The sequence below is a fragment of the Neocloeon triangulifer genome, unplaced genomic scaffold (assembly GCF_031216515.1).
Source record: "Neocloeon triangulifer isolate White Clay Creek 2 clone unplaced genomic scaffold, ASM3121651v1 ptg000014l, whole genome shotgun sequence".
NCBI lineage: Eukaryota > Metazoa > Arthropoda > Insecta > Ephemeroptera > Baetidae > Neocloeon > Neocloeon triangulifer.
Window position 1 is genome coordinate 8,376,694 of NW_026775556.1, and position 16,470 is coordinate 8,393,163.

General features: G+C 40.0%; 5 protein-coding genes across 6 annotated transcripts; 3 read left to right on the forward strand and 2 right to left on the reverse strand.

Moving 5' to 3' along the window:
• Positions 1-30: 30 nt before the first annotated feature.
• On the forward strand, positions 31-7,464 carry LOC132201676 (E3 ubiquitin-protein ligase RNF10-like). The gene is made up of 12 exons (XM_059628031.1): positions 31-532; positions 906-1,069; positions 1,135-1,316; positions 1,371-1,461; positions 1,513-1,697; positions 1,747-1,915; positions 2,193-2,327; positions 2,384-2,475; positions 2,531-3,152; positions 3,244-3,436; positions 5,628-7,138; positions 7,315-7,464. Exons 1-11 carry the CDS (start codon positions 454-456, stop codon positions 7,124-7,126), a joined length of 3,411 nt encoding a protein of 1,136 aa, XP_059484014.1. The 5' UTR covers positions 31-453; the 3' UTR covers positions 7,127-7,138; positions 7,315-7,464.
• A 319-nt stretch (positions 7,465-7,783) lies between these two features.
• Positions 7,784-9,059, forward strand: LOC132202064 (acanthoscurrin-1-like). Its single transcript, XM_059628754.1, has 4 exons — positions 7,784-7,945; positions 8,037-8,636; positions 8,756-8,818; positions 8,994-9,059. Exons 1-4 carry the CDS (start codon positions 7,870-7,872, stop codon positions 9,023-9,025), a joined length of 771 nt encoding a protein of 256 aa, XP_059484737.1. The 5' UTR covers positions 7,784-7,869; the 3' UTR covers positions 9,026-9,059.
• An 857-nt stretch (positions 9,060-9,916) lies between these two features.
• LOC132202065 (keratin, type II cytoskeletal 1-like) lies at positions 9,917-11,627 on the reverse strand. 2 transcript variants are annotated; one of them, XM_059628756.1, is made up of 4 exons: positions 11,467-11,627; positions 11,189-11,339; positions 11,046-11,117; positions 9,917-10,222 (listed from the first exon to the last, which is right to left on the reverse strand). In XM_059628756.1, exons 1-4 carry the CDS (start codon positions 11,516-11,518, stop codon positions 10,054-10,056), a joined length of 444 nt encoding a protein of 147 aa, XP_059484739.1. In that variant the 5' UTR covers positions 11,519-11,627; the 3' UTR covers positions 9,917-10,053. The 2 variants fall into 2 exon arrangements, with proteins under 2 accessions (XP_059484739.1, XP_059484740.1); XM_059628757.1 differs by lacking the exon at positions 11,046-11,117.
• Positions 11,628-12,534: 907 nt separating this feature from the next.
• LOC132200693 (glycoprotein-N-acetylgalactosamine 3-beta-galactosyltransferase 1-like) lies at positions 12,535-14,155 on the forward strand. The gene is made up of 7 exons (XM_059626356.1): positions 12,535-12,657; positions 12,711-12,787; positions 12,844-13,002; positions 13,066-13,207; positions 13,270-13,508; positions 13,569-13,729; positions 13,784-14,155. Exons 1-7 carry the CDS (start codon positions 12,548-12,550, stop codon positions 13,934-13,936), a joined length of 1,041 nt encoding a protein of 346 aa, XP_059482339.1. The 5' UTR covers positions 12,535-12,547; the 3' UTR covers positions 13,937-14,155.
• On the reverse strand, positions 14,013-16,141 carry LOC132200692 (uncharacterized). The gene is made up of 10 exons (XM_059626355.1): positions 15,989-16,141; positions 15,826-15,925; positions 15,618-15,772; positions 15,111-15,555; positions 14,985-15,055; positions 14,894-14,927; positions 14,757-14,833; positions 14,603-14,705; positions 14,260-14,522; positions 14,013-14,199 (listed from the first exon to the last, which is right to left on the reverse strand). The coding sequence occupies exons 1-10, from the start codon at positions 16,046-16,048 to the stop codon at positions 14,194-14,196; spliced, it is 1,314 nt and encodes a 437-aa protein (XP_059482338.1). The 5' UTR covers positions 16,049-16,141; the 3' UTR covers positions 14,013-14,193.
• Positions 16,142-16,470: the final 329 nt, after the last annotated feature.

Here is a 16,470-nt window from a genome sequence, read left to right on the forward strand (position 1 = left end):
ATACAAAATTTCCCCCACCACAGCGGTTCTGCCTGCTGCTCAGAGATAACGAGATAGTTCCGCCACCCGGGACTGAACGTGGACGACCGGACACTGCGGGCCTTTTCGGTCTATCAAAACCCTCTTGCGCTTTTCCGCTTTGCACCCTCGCTTCTCGGGAATCGTAAAAATTTCCAGTTGATTCGTCTAGACTGCGGTGACTGACACTGCAGCCTACGTTCCGCACGCAGAGCACAAAGCCCCAATTTCGACACGCCATCGTCGTAGGCTCCCAACCCGACCATTTTCAAAACAACCTCACAGACGAAAGAATATTTTGAATTTTTCTCCTGCGCGGTGTTCGATCATGGCTTACTGAAATGTTGCCTTTCAAAAATTCTGGTTTGACTCCGTGCGGAGGGGCTTATTCCTCAACTATTGTTATCGCTTTGTTTGACTGGAGTACACTTCAAGATGGACAAGAAATCAACATGGTCGAATCTCACTCCGGCTAAACAGAGCTCCAGTAATTCTGACTGCAAGAAAATTCAAGGTGCCCATCACTAATGCAATTACAAACAAAAAGTTCCAAACAACCTCATCTTAATCTTATTCTTTTTATGATTTTAAACGTCTCCAAAAATATGGGAGTCATGAGAGCCTGAAAAATTATAAATTGTTAAGACTTTTTTAATTACATAAATTGTCATAAACACTCCTAGTTGTGTTCAATAAATACTCTTTAAATTGTCTTGTCAAATTTTTGATGATTTATGCTAACTTTGCAACTTCAATGTTTCAAATTTGGGCTCAAAGTTGCATAAATCAAAATTAAAATTTTCAAATTGGCCCCTTTATAACTTGCATAATTGTTATCATCATGAATCTTATCACAAATTTTAATGAGTCTCTTGGCTTTTTTCCAGATGGAACCAGCACGTCTAAAGGCTTCAACAAAGGTCCCCGCAAACGAGAAGGCAATCAACCTGCCCTGCCCAAGAATGAATCGTTTCACAGAAGGGGCAAAGCCTTTGATAAGAGACCAAAGCCTCGCAGTCAGTATAATGATGATAGAAAGGAGGATTCCCAGGTTTGTTTTATTGATTTAAAATTATATATTTCTACTTCTAACATAATAATTTAATCTTTGATTAGGTAAAGGAGCGCACAGATGACTTTGACTTGCTCTTGTATCCGGAAAGGAAGAAGGTCAACTTGAACCATCTTTTGAATTTCCACTATGCTCCAAAAGATGCACAGAGGAGCTCAGATATTCGTGGACACCACTACAAAAATGGGCCTCATAGATTCAATAAGGAGCAGTTTCTACAAGCAAAGTGATTTTATTAAAATTGAATTTTTTTCTCCATAACTCATAACTCTTTGTTCAGTTGTCAGTTTGTTGTGAAAGCAGGAGAAGACTACAGCAAGCACCTAAATGACGCTGATGCCTTAGTGCAATGGGATTCTATCGAACAAATCGTAAGAATTTTGTTTGTAAAATTTAAATTTTTAATTGCAAAACTTTATTAGCGAGTTTTGACGTCAGCCGAGTTGTCATGTCCCATCTGCCTATGTAAACCTACAGCTGCGCGGATGACGAAGTGCGGTCATGTTTACTGCTGGCCATGCATGCTGCATTACCTGGCTTTGGGTGAAAAGTCATCCCGCAAGTGCCCAATCTGTTACGAAAATGTGAAAAGTGATGACCTGAAAAGGTAATGAGTGTACAATTTTTATATTTGTGTTTAATATTTTTTTCATCAGTGTTGAGGCTGTGTATCTGCAAGAGCTGAAGGTTGGTGACATTGTCAAACTGAGATTGATGAGACGTGAAAAGGGATCCACTGCTGTGCAACCCGTGGAGGACAGCTCTGAAACTACTAAAGGAATAGAGGGACATTTCTGCAAATTGATTTTTGCCAAACCCAATGAGGTGTGGTGCTGTTTACATTTCTCACAAATTAATTATTTAACATGTAGAATTCCGTCCAACGAGTTGAGTACACTCTAGGGTTTAACCTTAGTTTGATAATTTGTCGTTGGTAAAGTAATTGCAAGCTTCTTTATTCTCCACTCCTTGTTCATTGCTGTGGTAAAAGCAGCTTGCAGACAAATATCTTGTTGCCTATAAAAGTTGAAGTTTTTCCCTCATAATTTTCTCCACCCTTCTAAATGTAAAATTAAAAATCTAAATCAAAATTTGCATTCAGGTACTGGATATCCTCAAAAATGAAGGTTTGGAATTGCAAGAACGATTCATTTCTGAAGAGCAATGTCCTGAGCAATGCTTCACAATGCAAGCAATGGACTTGCTGCAGCAACGCAAAACTCTTGTTACTACTGAGGTACTTCACTCTTCTGTTACACATCATCATCATTTTGATTTTTATTTTCATTTCAGAACTCAAATCAGCCAATGAACATAGCTACCGCACAAGTTGAGGAAGGCAACTATTTGGACGAAGCTTCAAATGCGTCTCTCAGAGATGAAAAGTATGTGTTATGTCCTTAGATTAGAAGAATATTAATTTTTATTTTTAATTCTTAGCTATTCGCGATCTTTACCAAATAGCGAAATGAGCTTTAAGTCAGGAAGTACTGACGATGACGATGCTTGTTTCCCGTTGCAAGGTAGAGATGAAAGCCGCAAATTCTACTACTTCTACCAAGCTGAAGATGGACAGCAAGTGTATTTGCACGCGTTGAATGTGCATATGTTGGAGCACATGTATGGAAGTCTTGCTGAATCGCCGACTGTCATCAAAGGGCTGATCGTTGAAAAGGATGCCGAGTCGATGACACTAGAGATGAGACACCGGCTGCGCTACCTTCAGCATCTTCCGGTCACGTGCCAGTTTGAAATAGTCGAGTTGGAATTTAGACCGCCGGTTGTCTGCAAGCAAACGCTGGAGTTTTTCAGAGAGCAGGTTGACACGCGCAAGAAGAAACGGCAGCAAAGGGCTAGGAAGGAGCGCAGAATTGAGAAACGCAACTTGGAAGAGGAGAACAAACGAATGGGAAAGTACCCGATGCCGAATGTTTCCATCGAGTCCCTTGATCACTTCCCAGAATGCAGTACTAGAGATGATCCGTCTTTCATGCCGCTTATGGAAGAAATGGAAGCGCTGTCAGTTTCCCCTAGTGTTCCTTCCGGTCCTTCCTTCTCTCAGGTAAGAACTTATCTTACTTACATTATACATTTCTTTTAATACAAATATTGCTTTTGCAAAAACAATTAATTTGTTTGCTTTTCTGTTACAGATGTTGAAGGTACAGACGGGTCGCAAACTCAACCCAGTTGCACCAACATCAAAGAAAATTGACATGGCTTCTGATGAAGATAAAGCACATGATTTGGAGGGTTCGCTTCCACCACCATCATTTGCTCAAAGCTTTGGAGACTCGATCATGATGGCTTTGCAGCAAGTTGAAAGTTCTGGTGCTGACATTGAAGGTACTTGCAAAATTAAATATGAGAAAACCCTGCTTATTATTTGCTTTCTATCTAGCTCAAGAATCTGGGCAGTCAAAGCGAAAGAAGAAAAAGCCAAAGGTTTTGTTCACCACCAACATGACTTTCAACTCAAAATGAAGTTTGCCGTCAGTAAAGGTAGAAAAGGGTTTTGATTTTCATTCAGTAGTCGTAGAGATATAAGCCAGTACACTTGCTTTCATTTTTTTAAATGGCATCCTATACTGTCACCTAATAAATGGTAACCATCAAAGTACTAGTTCAAGTTGATTGCAAACTTTAATTCAAATAATTTAACAATAAGATATTCTTTGTGTTATATTTAAATATTTTATTTCAAAATGAAGATATTTCAACTCAAGTTATTTAAATATAAAAAATCAAAATCGTTTGATTTACATTTTTATTTGATGTAGTTAATTTTTATAGGCAAGGTACTTTCAAATGTTTGTCTATTGGAGCTCCAATAAAGTTTAATTTGATTGTCGAGGAAACAATATTGCTTATTTTTATCTGCAAGTCCCTAAATTTTCCTTAGTAGCTCACATGGGCAAAAATGGTGAATTTAATTTTAATGATATGATGACAAAATTCATTAACCACAATCTGGTAACCAGATAAATTTTAAGGCTAATGTCCTTTCTTTAAATTTGGATTTCTTGACTTCTTTGACCACAGTTTCCTTGCGTGGTTTCACTCGACCTGCTGGGACAATTTTGTAAAGCTTTTGAAACAAACATCCCAATAAGATGCTGAACTTTATCTCTCGTGGTCAAGATATAAACTATGGAAGATATCTAGTAATTTTAAACTCTGAAAGTTCAACGTTTTATTTATTAAATTAAAATGTTTAAAACGCTGCGGGCATAAAGAATTCTCCAGAATGTGTATCGCACAAAGGGGTTAGAACACAATTAATTAATAATGAGGTATTGCAAAGTGTGATGATTTAAATTTGATTAGAAGAGCAGAATGAAAAGACAGAGGTGTGCAATATTTTGCTGAAACAAAATCAAGATGCTGTTCCACCAGCGTGTATATTTCGTAGAATCGCCCTTGAGGCTCACCGGCCGCGCATCACAGTCACGACTCAGATGTGATTACAGTGCAGGTAGAAAACATGAGGCGGTGGTGGAGGCACTATTGTGGGAGAACCCAGCCAAGTTCACGGCCGCCGCAATATTTAATGTCGGCGTAGGAGCAACAGAATCTATCATGGCTTTCTGCAGTGAGAAAGAACATTTAATGCTTTCTGTTTTCGAGAGATTATTTCTTGACCGCGTCATTTTACAACTTTGAAAGGGAAACGAAGCATGGACTCTATAATCGCAATGAATTTCAGCAATATAAAGAACAATCTGGTTGATATTTATTATATATTTTTTTTATTGAGCCCATATGACGTCAACAGCTTTGGCAAACTTGTTTCTTATCGGTACCAATCACAACAACAAGCAGCGTTGTACAAAATAATGTAATTACCTTGCATCTTGATTTTCTCATGGGTTTTTCCTTATTTTGGACGCCGCCTCTCAATCGATTGTGCTCTTTACGGTGTCTTCTGAACAATATCTTTTGTCCGTCTGCCAGTGATTTCATGCATAATTCAGAGCACCTCTGTTACTTGAGAGTATTTTCAAATTCCAATTCGCAAGTACTCAACAATCTTGCGGAAGACGAGCAATACATTTTTTTCCCTCAATTTTCAATAAAAAAAACTCAGGTTCTTGACATTATCTTTTTTTGGTAGCTCTCATTACTACCGAATTTGTCTGTGCAAGTCATGTTCCTTTTAACACGTCTGTGTGCCCAGAAATTGTTGAATCGCAGCTACCTGACAAAAGGCGCGATCATTACTTTACATCCAAGTCACGCAGGAGGAAAACATACACGAATTGTACTTGCGAAGATGAAACTGAATATTGTATATGCGTTGACTTATTTATCGCGGAAAAAACTGTTCAACTCCTCCTTCCAGGGGTGGCATTATTCAAAGGGGCCTTGGTGCTTGGCTATATAAAGTGCCCAACTTGCAAAGCCGCGTCAAAAAGCAACCATGGCCTGGCAAAATCTGCTGCTGCTCGTCGCACTGTGCTCCGCCACAACGATCGGTATATTTTATTTTTCTTTATAATTTTTATTACTTACTAATTTTTACCTCGCACTTTAAAAGTGAATGGATACACGATGGGAGCATACTTCCCTGAAAACATCCCTCTGTTGCGGCTAGCCCGGGGAACCCCTTATGGCGCCGCCGGTTCGTCGTCTGCTGCCGGTTCCGCCTCCCTAGGAGTGGGTCTTGGCCTGGGTCACCATAAGAAAGGTGGGGTTAAGGGTCAAGGAGGGGTGAGAGGGTCCAGTGGGTTGGAAGGGTGCCACCTTGGTGGAGCTGATGCTGCGAGGGGTGGAGAAGTTACATCTAACGCCGGAGCAAACGCTGCCAGTCTAGCTGGCGGTGCGATAGGGGGTGGTTTGGGGTTGGACTTAAGCGGAAGTGCCAGCAAAGCACAGGCTGGGGCTGAATCTCTCACCGTTGGGGGTTCAGGGGCAGCGTCTGCGGCTAACAGTGGCGCACAGTCAGGAGCCGGAAATACTAATTTGGGTGGAGGGTCGCATTCGGGACACAACGAAAATATTAATGAGGGTGGTTCAGGACACTCTCATGTGGGTGGGATTGCAGGAGGGGTTAATATCGGTGCAGTTGGCTCGAAAGAAGGGTTGACGAAGCCTGCTCTGGGCTACGGGGGCAGCAGTAACGGTGTGGTTACGGGAAGCGACTCTCTAAGTGGGGCCTCTTCACAAAGTTCCGGTTTAGACGTAGGATTGGGACTTAATGGGGGTGCTTCTCACTCTGGCGCCCACGGTGCAGAAATTGGACATTCAGGAGGCGCGTCTCATGGGGGTGGCGTAGGGGGGGCTTCGGGGGCCGCAGCTCAAAGCGCCAGTGAAAGCAACGCTGCCAGTTTGGGACACTCGGGTGGCTCGGGACACGCAGGAGGTTTAGGAAATTCAGGAGGTCCATCTGCAGGGTCGCATAACGGTGGTGCAGGGTTGGACCTCGGTTTGGGACTCGCCGGTGGGGCTTCTGGGGCTGCAGCGCAAAGTGCCAGCGGGAGCAACGCTGCTAGTTTGGGACACTCTGGGGGTTTGGGACATTCAGGAGGCGCCTCTGCAAGTGGAGCTGAATCGCAAAGCTCTAGCGGAACATTGGGTTTAGGCTTAGGGGGTGGTCTGGCCGGAAGTTCATCCCAAAGTGGTGCCAGTGCTCAAAGTGGGAGTGGAGGTTTGGGTCACTCAGGAGGAGCGTCCCAGTCCCAAAGTTCCGCTTCTGCTCAAAGTGCGAGCGGCGGTTTAAACCTTGGTGGCCTTTTGGGCCTCTCGGGCAGCGCTTCGCAAGCGAGCTCTCAAAGTTCTAGTGGGACAATCTCGAAAGGTGGTTTTGGGTCAGGTAGTGTAGCTGGGTCTCAAAGCAGCTCGGGCAGTTTTGGTGGATCGGGCGCGTTGGGAGGCGCAGGGAGCTACTCTAGTTCTTCCAGTGGCAGCTTTAGCAATGCTGGCACATTTGGAGGTGGGGTGAAAGGGGGTCATACCACCAAGGGACAGGGTGGCTTGGGCCTTGGCCTAGGTTTAGGGCTTGGAACTGGCGCCGACATTGGACTCACCCTTGGCTAAAAGGAGCAAAAAGTAAGTTATCGACATTGAAAGGAAATTTACAAAATTTAAAATTCAGATACTTAAAATCAATATATTATTATTTTATTTATTAAAATTATTTTGAGTTTGAAACTTTCTATAAATGTATCTATTTTTAATCAACATTTAAATCTAAGAAAAATTTTTTTTTCCTGATTTTTCAATAGACTTATCCGCAATCGACATCCTATGAATTTCACTTGTTGGGAGCTGCCTTTAGAAATTATACCTGTGATCAGCGGCAGTGCAGTTTTGGAATAAAATAATTTTGTTTATTACACCGACTGCAATAAAAATCATGTGTGCCATGGAAAGAATTAACTGTATAAATTTATTAAACCCTATAATTTGTAGCGCTCTATATTTTACATACAATAATATTGTATATAGTGTGGAAGCGACCGCTGGAAGCAATTTATTTTAAATCTCACTTAAATTCTCCTCCAACGCTTTGCGGTATGACGCTTAAAGCAAAAAGAGTAAAAAAGCGAACGAGGAAAACTCGGCAATGCACGACTGAATTCAAAGCTGCTTGTTACTGAAAGAAAAAAAACGCGATGAGATGAGAATTCCCCAGTATCTTCTTTTGATTGTACTTTTCGATCTCCCGCTGCCATCAAAGCAACCAGTTAGTTGTCCTCCTCCACCTCCTTCAGGGGTGGCACAAACCAAGGCCAGGTTAACTCGTCCATATAAAAGGCACGACCGAACGGATCGTCGCCATGATTTGCACGATGGACATCATCAGGTCGCCACTTCTTTTCACACTGCTTTTTGCCTCTGCGGCAGTGCTTGCGAGTAAGTTAATTACTTTTTCTTTTCATTCTTTTTTTTTAAATAAAAATTTCAACTGTTTCTAATTTATAAATTTTTTTTACATATTCATCAGCTCCATATAGAACCTACAGAAGCCATTATGGAGGAGGTGGAGGAGGCGGCATCGCGGCCTCCAATGCACAGGCCTCCGCTTCGTCTCTAGCAATTGGAGGCGGTGGTGGATACCCGGGCGGAGGAATTGGACACGGAGGCGGCGGCCATGGCGGTTTCGCTAAAGGCGGCGGTCTAGGAGGTTCACATGGAGGCGGTCTGGGAGGTGCGCATGGAGGCAGCTTTGGAGGTGGCCTCGGAGGTGCAGGCGCTCACGGCGGCGGCTATGGAGGCGGTGAACACTCTGGTATTGTTGGCCACGCGAGTCCTGGAGGTGGAATTCAAGCCGTGCCTTACGGAAATGCTGCTGGAGGTGGACACGCAGGAGGTTATGGAGGTGGACTTGGCGGTGGAAACCTAGGAGGAGCGCACGGAGGCGGCTTGGCAGGAGCGCAAGGTGGAAGCTTTGGTGGAGCAAGCGGAGGCGCCTTTGGTGCAGCAAACGGAGGCGGCTTTGGTGGAGCGGCACCCCATAGGGGAGGTCATGGAGCTGTTAACGGAGGAGGTTTTGGTCACGGAGGAGGTTCTCAGGGTCACGGTGGTCTGCAGGGAGGACACGGTGGTAAGTCCATACAATAATTTTTTATAATTTTTTTTTATTCCGTCCAAGCCATCAGTATTATATAATACATAATTGTTATTATTATCATTATTATATATTTTTTATTTATTAATATGCAGGCGGCGGATTTGGAGGTGGAGGTTTTTCTGGCAGTAGCAGCAGCGCCTCGGCGTCGTCCTCGAGTAAGATTTAGATGCATAATTTTTAGGAATTTGATTATTTTCCAAATAAAAATAGAATTTTAGATTTTTTATTTAATTATGGTTGATTTAAAATAATATTGTAAGCTTAATTCTGATATATAGCAGTATAATTTAATCTGAAGTCTTATAAGCTAATAATGAACATAAATTTCAGGTGGCTATTTTGGAGCTGGCTATGGTGGATAAGCAGCAAGTGGTGAAGTTGATTTTAACAACAAATTGATATAACTTATATGTAAACTGATTTATATTATATTGAAAATAATAAACAATAAACAAACAAAAAATATTTCAAAACCAATACAAAAACTGCATTTTAATTTTGAAGTTGATTGCATACAATTAAAATTAACTTCTAAAATAAGAGATTTCAATGACCGAAAACCATTCTTCTCTCGCATAATGTCCTTTATTTTGCATATTTTTTAACATCAGAGACTTTCAATTTCTAATATATCGCTCATCGCTCTGTATATTGTTGAGCAGGAAGTTTCTCTTGCGAATCATTATCCACGAAAGTACTATGTGCCTAAATATATAAACTTTCTAAACGCAAAAACCAGTTTCTGCACACATCTTTGATAAATTAAATCGCAAAGTTGGAACCACTACTTCATGAGTATGTACTTGCAAATTTACTCAATGCGTCAGCACCGACAACGAAGAAAGAAATTTAAACTACTTTCAAAGCAATGGTCAGTAACCTCAATAAAGACCACTAGTAGATTATTTTAACATGTATCTGCATGTAAAATTATTATTTGCAAACAATTTAAATTTATCTTTGCAGAAATTTATAATGTCAGAGAGTTCACCAATCATTCAAATGACGGCAGCACTAATTAAAAACTGGTTTCTAAAATACAACGTTGTGATTTCCAGCGTCTGTTTTTTAAGTGCTCATTGCTGAGGTCACCACTGACGTCATATTTAAGCAACCGCCTGTGCTTTATTACGCTTTATAACTATAGTAATTACGATGTTCATTATGAAAAGTTGTGCGTAAAAGAGATGAAAAATATCTTTTGTCTTGAAGCGGCAAATGCGGAAAGAAAACTATGCTACATTAAAATTGTATATAAATAATATGAGTTTTATTTTTGTGATTAGCTTACACCAAAGACTAATGGTTAATGGCTAATTATCTTAACGTTGTACCATCAAGTGAGATTCATTCATACGCACGCACCACAATTCAAGATCGCTTTTCAAGACTAAAATTTGCCCTTCTCAGCGTGGAAGTGGACGTTTCCGTTGCTGTCAATTCCAGAGCTTGAGGAAGAGTAGGAGCCTCCGTTTCCAACGTTTTGCTGGCTGGCGCCGACATGCACCGATTGAACGCCGGGTCCGGATCCGAGCCTCACGCCGAGGTCACCGCCATAGCTTTAAGAAACAATTTAGCTATTATAAGTAAATATGAACATATTTGTGTGTTTGAATAATTTTAAAAGCGGTCAACATGCAAAAAAAGATAGAGAGATTTTATTATATTTGGTTTGGGAAGTGGATTTCCTGTCTAAAACCGCGTGCGCCACACATTTTGTCAATCAAAAAGGGCGACGAACTTCTCGACTTCTCGAGAGTCATTATCATTATAACAATGAAAAATATTTTTGTTTTCACAAACGTCCAAGCATATTAATTAGGGCCTAATCTCTTAAAACTCCTTCACCTTGCCCTTCGGAAAACCCATCGGCCGTGTCGGAATGCAAAGAATAATTTTAAAATTCGCAGCGCTCAGGTAATGAAATTGATGATGGTTTTCCTCATGCAGCGGTGACGCTCACAGCCTTGAAAAGCCTCTTAGCAACTCCTCGCCGCCACAACAAACAGGGCACCGCACACCAGGTGCGTAAAATGACTAAAAAATTGTGTGCGTGCCCTTCGATGTAGTTGTTGTCATTTTCCCTATCGACTAATTTTATTCAACGAGGAAAAATAATAACAACCTTATTTCGTGAGAAACTGGACCCTTGACCCAAAGATCCCAAAACAAATATGTGTATTACAAAATATTAAATAAGAGAGGACAGAGAATAGATGGAAGATTTTGTGCCCGTGACCTGATATTTTTTGTTTGAATTTTTTCACACAAATATATTGAAAATGAAAGAATGGTAAGGAGAGAGAGGCGAAACGAAAAGTTTTAGAATCCGCAATTTGTTTCTATTTGCACTACTAGTATTGAAATTCTTTTTATTCTTACTCGCCAAATCCAAACGATTGGAACTGTTGCGGATATTGAGGAAATCCGCCTGCAAATCCAAACCCACCAAAGCTGAACACGCACGACGAGAGAGAAAGAACAACGAGTTAAACGGAAAAAAATTAGGCGCAGTTATTTCTTACTCAGGGAAGCCGAAGGACTGGAAGTTGGCACCGGGGAATCCCTGGCCACCGGAGGAGAACGAGTTGGAAGATGATCCACCACCGAAGTAGACAGGACCGCCGGACGAGCTGGACGAGCTGCTGCTGCTCGAGCTGTAGCTCTGAGGCTTGCCTAAAACGCAAAATGAAACATTTTTTAGATACAAATTAAATTTTATAAATATTATTTTATCACCATCATTTTTATATTTTTATGTCGCCAAATTTAGGAAAACAAATAAATATTTTTGTTTATTTACCTTGAGCCATGGCAGCGACGACGAGTATGAGGGCACACGTTTTGAAAAACATCACAACGCTGGCAAATTCGGCGAGATGTGATTCCTTTTTTCCTGAGCCACGCAGCTTTTATACACGGCAAGAGGTGGTCGGGCGCTCGCGAGAGAAACTGCTCACCATTGGCCCAGCGGCGAGCCTTATCTGAAGAAACCACGTCGCGCGCAAATTGCCCCGGCGACTCGCGGCGAACCTGCCAGTCGTGTCTAAAGAGTTGCTCCGGGCTACTTTATGAAATTTGATGCGAACTTTCCTGATCACGAGAGCTACGTCAATGAGAAAAATAAAAATAATAACAAATCTCATACTGCGTGCTCATCGTGGAAATTTTGTTTTTTTATTATCATGTGCTACATTTTTCAATTTCAGCTACTTGCTTCTTGGAAAAAAATTTGTTGATACGAAATTTTAATAAAGAATTCTGTATAATAAAATAATGAATCTTAATGATTCAATTATTATGCTAATTATTCTAAAGGTTTTATTTTTAGTCTCATTGATCATTTCCTATATTAATTATTAAAATAACTTCACAATTTAAAAAGGTTTTAATTTAACTTATTGTTAGGTATCTTGAAAATAAGATAATATATTGAAGGCATGTTTGGATTAATTATAACAAAATAATATAGCATGTTGTTGTTAACTTTTATTTATACTACTTATCATAAACAGAGGAAACTTCTCTGCTCAATACGTTTGTACTTAATAATATTATAACGCATTTTAAAGCCCCTGCCATTGATAGCTATGCAACCAGCTCGACGTGTATGAGTTTCAGGTTGCCGAGAAGGTGCAAAGGTTTTTTCAGTGTTTTTGATAATTAATATTAATATAAATTAAAAATATTGTGCAGAAAAAATTTCACAATATCCTTGCTCAGTTGCAAGCAGAGTAAATAAATATTTATATATTTTCTCTCTGGTTATTGCTCGTGGTCCCCGACCGACCTACATTTCTGTCACATATCCTCCTTTTTTGTTTCGTGACAGTATTCCGCTCTCATCATCAATCGCAGCAGTGCCAAACAAACCAAAATTGAAAATGGTCGTTCAGCGCGACATGTGTTCATATTTTCTCATTGGCTTTACCATCGGTGCAATTTTTTCAATTTTCACAACTGAAAAAAGTCGCAACTCACAATCAGAAGAAAAGTAAATGGATCAATAATGTTTTTTAGTGATAATTTTTTTATTATTGCTTTCAGTTATGTTTTGAGCCACGCTCAAAAAGTGGTCTCATACTTGCAGGAGATCAAAGACCTTCCAAAAACCTTCCGAAAAAGTAAGAACTGCTCACCTAAGATTTTATAATACTATTATTTTTATTATAAATTTTAGGACTTTGGCGCACACACCAAGAGCACTTGGCGTCGCGCATCAGGGTGCTGTGCTTTGTAATGACCCACCCTAACAACCATAATTCAAAGGCGCAGTACATAAGATATTCCTGGGGCAGGCACTGCAACCGTCTCGTTTTCATCAGCGACGGCACACGCAGTATTAACTCAAAATTCATTTTTTTATTTTTACGTAATTACAAGTGGAAAAACCAATTTTAAGGAGACGACAGCCTGCCAGTGGTGAAGGTCAACGCTAAATCAGGGCGATCGGGCTTGTGGGATAAGGTCAAGAAAGCTTTTCGCTACATGCATTCGAATTACAGTGGCCAGTACGACTGGATCATTAAAGCTGACGACGATACGTATACATTTTCTTCTTCTAATTTCTCATTTTTTCCTTATTTTTTATTTGATTTTTATTCAGATTTGTAAATGTTGACTCATTGCGAAACTTCCTTTTGGGCTTCAGTCCTGAGGCGCCTTTGTTTTTCGGCGAGCAGTTACGCAGTCCCTATGACCAGATTTACATGGCTGGCGGTGGAGGCTACGTACTCAGTAGGGTGGGCGTCCAAAAGTTCATTGACTTGCTCAACGATCCCCGTTCTGACGAAGAAGTTGGCTGCAGTAGAGTAAAACCCACGTCCGAAGAGGACCCCTTCATTTGTAATCAATATCTAAAATTTATGAAATTCAAGGAAAAAAAATCTAAAACTAAAATATTAGCCCACTGTTTGATACACGCCAATGTGTCGGCGATTGACTCGAGGGACCACTTAGGTCAGAACAGATTTTCGCAGCACTCGGGCATAATCAGAAGTAGTGTTTGGGGTGAAACGGACAATTTCTACTGGAGGTACCAGCTGTACAAGTCCACCGCTCAAAAAGTTTGAATTTTATACAAATATCTTTTGCTGTGAAAATATATATCCCTTTTTTAGCCTGGTCCTTATGTTGGATGTTGCTCCAGCAGCGCAATCTCGTTTCACTACACCCGGCCTCTCAACATGTTTTTCTACGATTTCTTAATAAGGAAGGTGAACCCTGAAGATACAAGTTTGACGCTGGCGCTGAATCCAAGGAAATATGCGTAGTGTAAGATTTATAAGGAAAAATAAAATTGTGTCGTGTTTTTGTAAAGATTTTTAAAATGGAAAAATAACGTAAGTTGACTAAAATTACGACTTGTCATAAGACTCTTTATTTACATTATATATACAGTAATCTAATGTAAAAGAAAAAAATGTGTGTGCATCCTTAAAAAAATTGAGAATATATTTAAAAATGTGATGAATAAATATGTTTTTACTTAAGAATAACTTATTGTGAGTCAGATCGATTTGAATTCCTTCTAGTTCTAAAAATTAACACAATTATGAGTTTAAATATTTTAAATTAACAAATTTTTAAATCTTACCTCGCACACGACTGTGTTCATGAAATCGCAGGCCGAGTTTTCAAAAGTTGTGACCCCCGTGTTGTTGACGTATTCTATGTTCAAGCTGGCGCAATCAGGCGCTAGGCTTCCATGAACAGTATAATTGTACGCGACTGGAAAGCCAGGAGACCACAAAGTATTGTTCACTGGATTTGACGCTCCCTGCGGACACCAAGCAAATGTGCTGTTGCAGTTTCTTCTTCTCGCGCTTGTCCACACATACCACGACGTGCTACGCATGCCTTTAAAAAACACTTAATTAAAATGGGACTTCATGACGCCTTTAATTTATATTTAAATTATCTATAATAATTTTTTTTACTATTGAGCATGCTAGAAATGCAGCTGATTTTGTCACTACTGTCCAGAAAAAGCACTTTCATTTGCAAGAGACAGCATATTCTTATAGCAGACTCAAAATCGGCCTTTAAAAATGAGAATAGAATAATTAAAAAATAAATTAAACTAAAAGTCACCTCAGCAGACCCTCCAACGATTTTGTAAACCCTGTTACACGTTTCTTGCGTACTGAATATCATTCTTGATGGAATAGCTGCCAATTTTTTTCAATGATTATTTTTGTGAAAAAAAAAAAAAAAAAATTTGCGCTTGCCGTTTCCTTTCAAAACCTGAATCAACAAATTTTCCTGCGTTTAAAAAGGTATTTAGAACACGGAAATGCGTATAAGAGAGAGGCAAATTACGCCGGTGCTTGGGTTAGGGTTGGCGACAGAACAGTTGATTGCTGGACAAGTCTCCGAAGAACAATTGTTCGCTTTAAAGTAAAAATAACTTTTCAATGAATAAAAATTTCAAATGGTGAATCATACGAATCGGTGTAGTAGAAACAGTTGTGGTGTTTGTACTGTTGGTAGCGGTTACCGTTTGGGTGGTTGTCACATTACTAGTGGTGGTTGAGGTTAATTTCTGCGTCGTCATAGTGGTGCTCACAGTTGTCGCATTCAGCTTTGCAGTGGTGCTCACAGTTGTCATATTTTTATTTACAGTGGTGCTTGTTAAATTGATCATGTTGGTGGTTGCGTTAGGGGCAAGCGTGGAGTTGGGTTGTATAGTAGAGTTTGGGTTAAAAGTGGTCGTGGAGTTTGGATCTATTGTAGTGGTACTGTTGGGGTCGAGCGTTGTGCTCTCCTCCGACACTGTTGAATCTACGGAAGGGGTGGTATCGCTTTCCGCTGTCGTTTCTTCCTCAGTGGTGGACTCTTCTTCCCCTGGCGTTGTTGTTTCTCCCTCTCCGCCTTCTACTGTCTGCGTAGTCTAATGAAAGTTATTGGCCAAATTAAATATATATGAATTAAAAAATATTGAATATTTTATACAGTCCGCTTTCTTTTCCTTTTGATGATGATTATTTTTTTGTGTCGCACGGGCATGTCAATGCAAGAATCGTAGCCGCAGCATCGCACAATAATTGCTCTGCTGTACTCTTGGATGGTCTGCCGTTCAAATCTAATGCTCTCGATAATCATTCGAGCTGAAATTTACATATGTTTATTTTGTTTATTTCCAATAAAAATAAATGAGAACCTTTTCTATTAGAAGACCTGTTAGATTTTATAATAATGTTCAAATCTTGCTGATATTCTCCGAGTTGCGATTCTTCAAAACGCTCTGAATGAACATAAAACTGCAAATTTATTTCATTAATTGTTTTTTGAAACACTTGTATAGGAGAACTAATAGAACTCACAATTATTAAGGCTCCTGCCAGCAGACTGATAATAACAATCAATGTGGAAACGTGGCTCATCTTTCCAAAGTACTCTCATTTCATTTGATATTTTTCATCAGCATTTATCAGCGGATTGTTTTTGATCCACTCGCTCCACAGACGTGCAGGTTTTCTGGCACTTTCGTGTTCTGATTAATTTTTCCAGCATGGCGGGCGCTTCACCTATCATATATCAAGGACAGTAACAAACAGGAAGAGGATGATTTCGTCATGCATGGGAGCTCTTAGCGGAAAATAATTGGCATTTTGGAGTTTTTGAGCGTCAATCTGTAATATCTTTTCTATTTATTTCAGTTTTTGTAAATTATAGTATCATATGTTATTTTCAAAAGATTTGATTTTTTTCTTGTTATAAAACTAAATTTCACTGGGATAAACCATTTGTACCTTTTTTTTTTAAAATACAGAGCAATCAAATGTTCTGAAACCTTATTCTTACA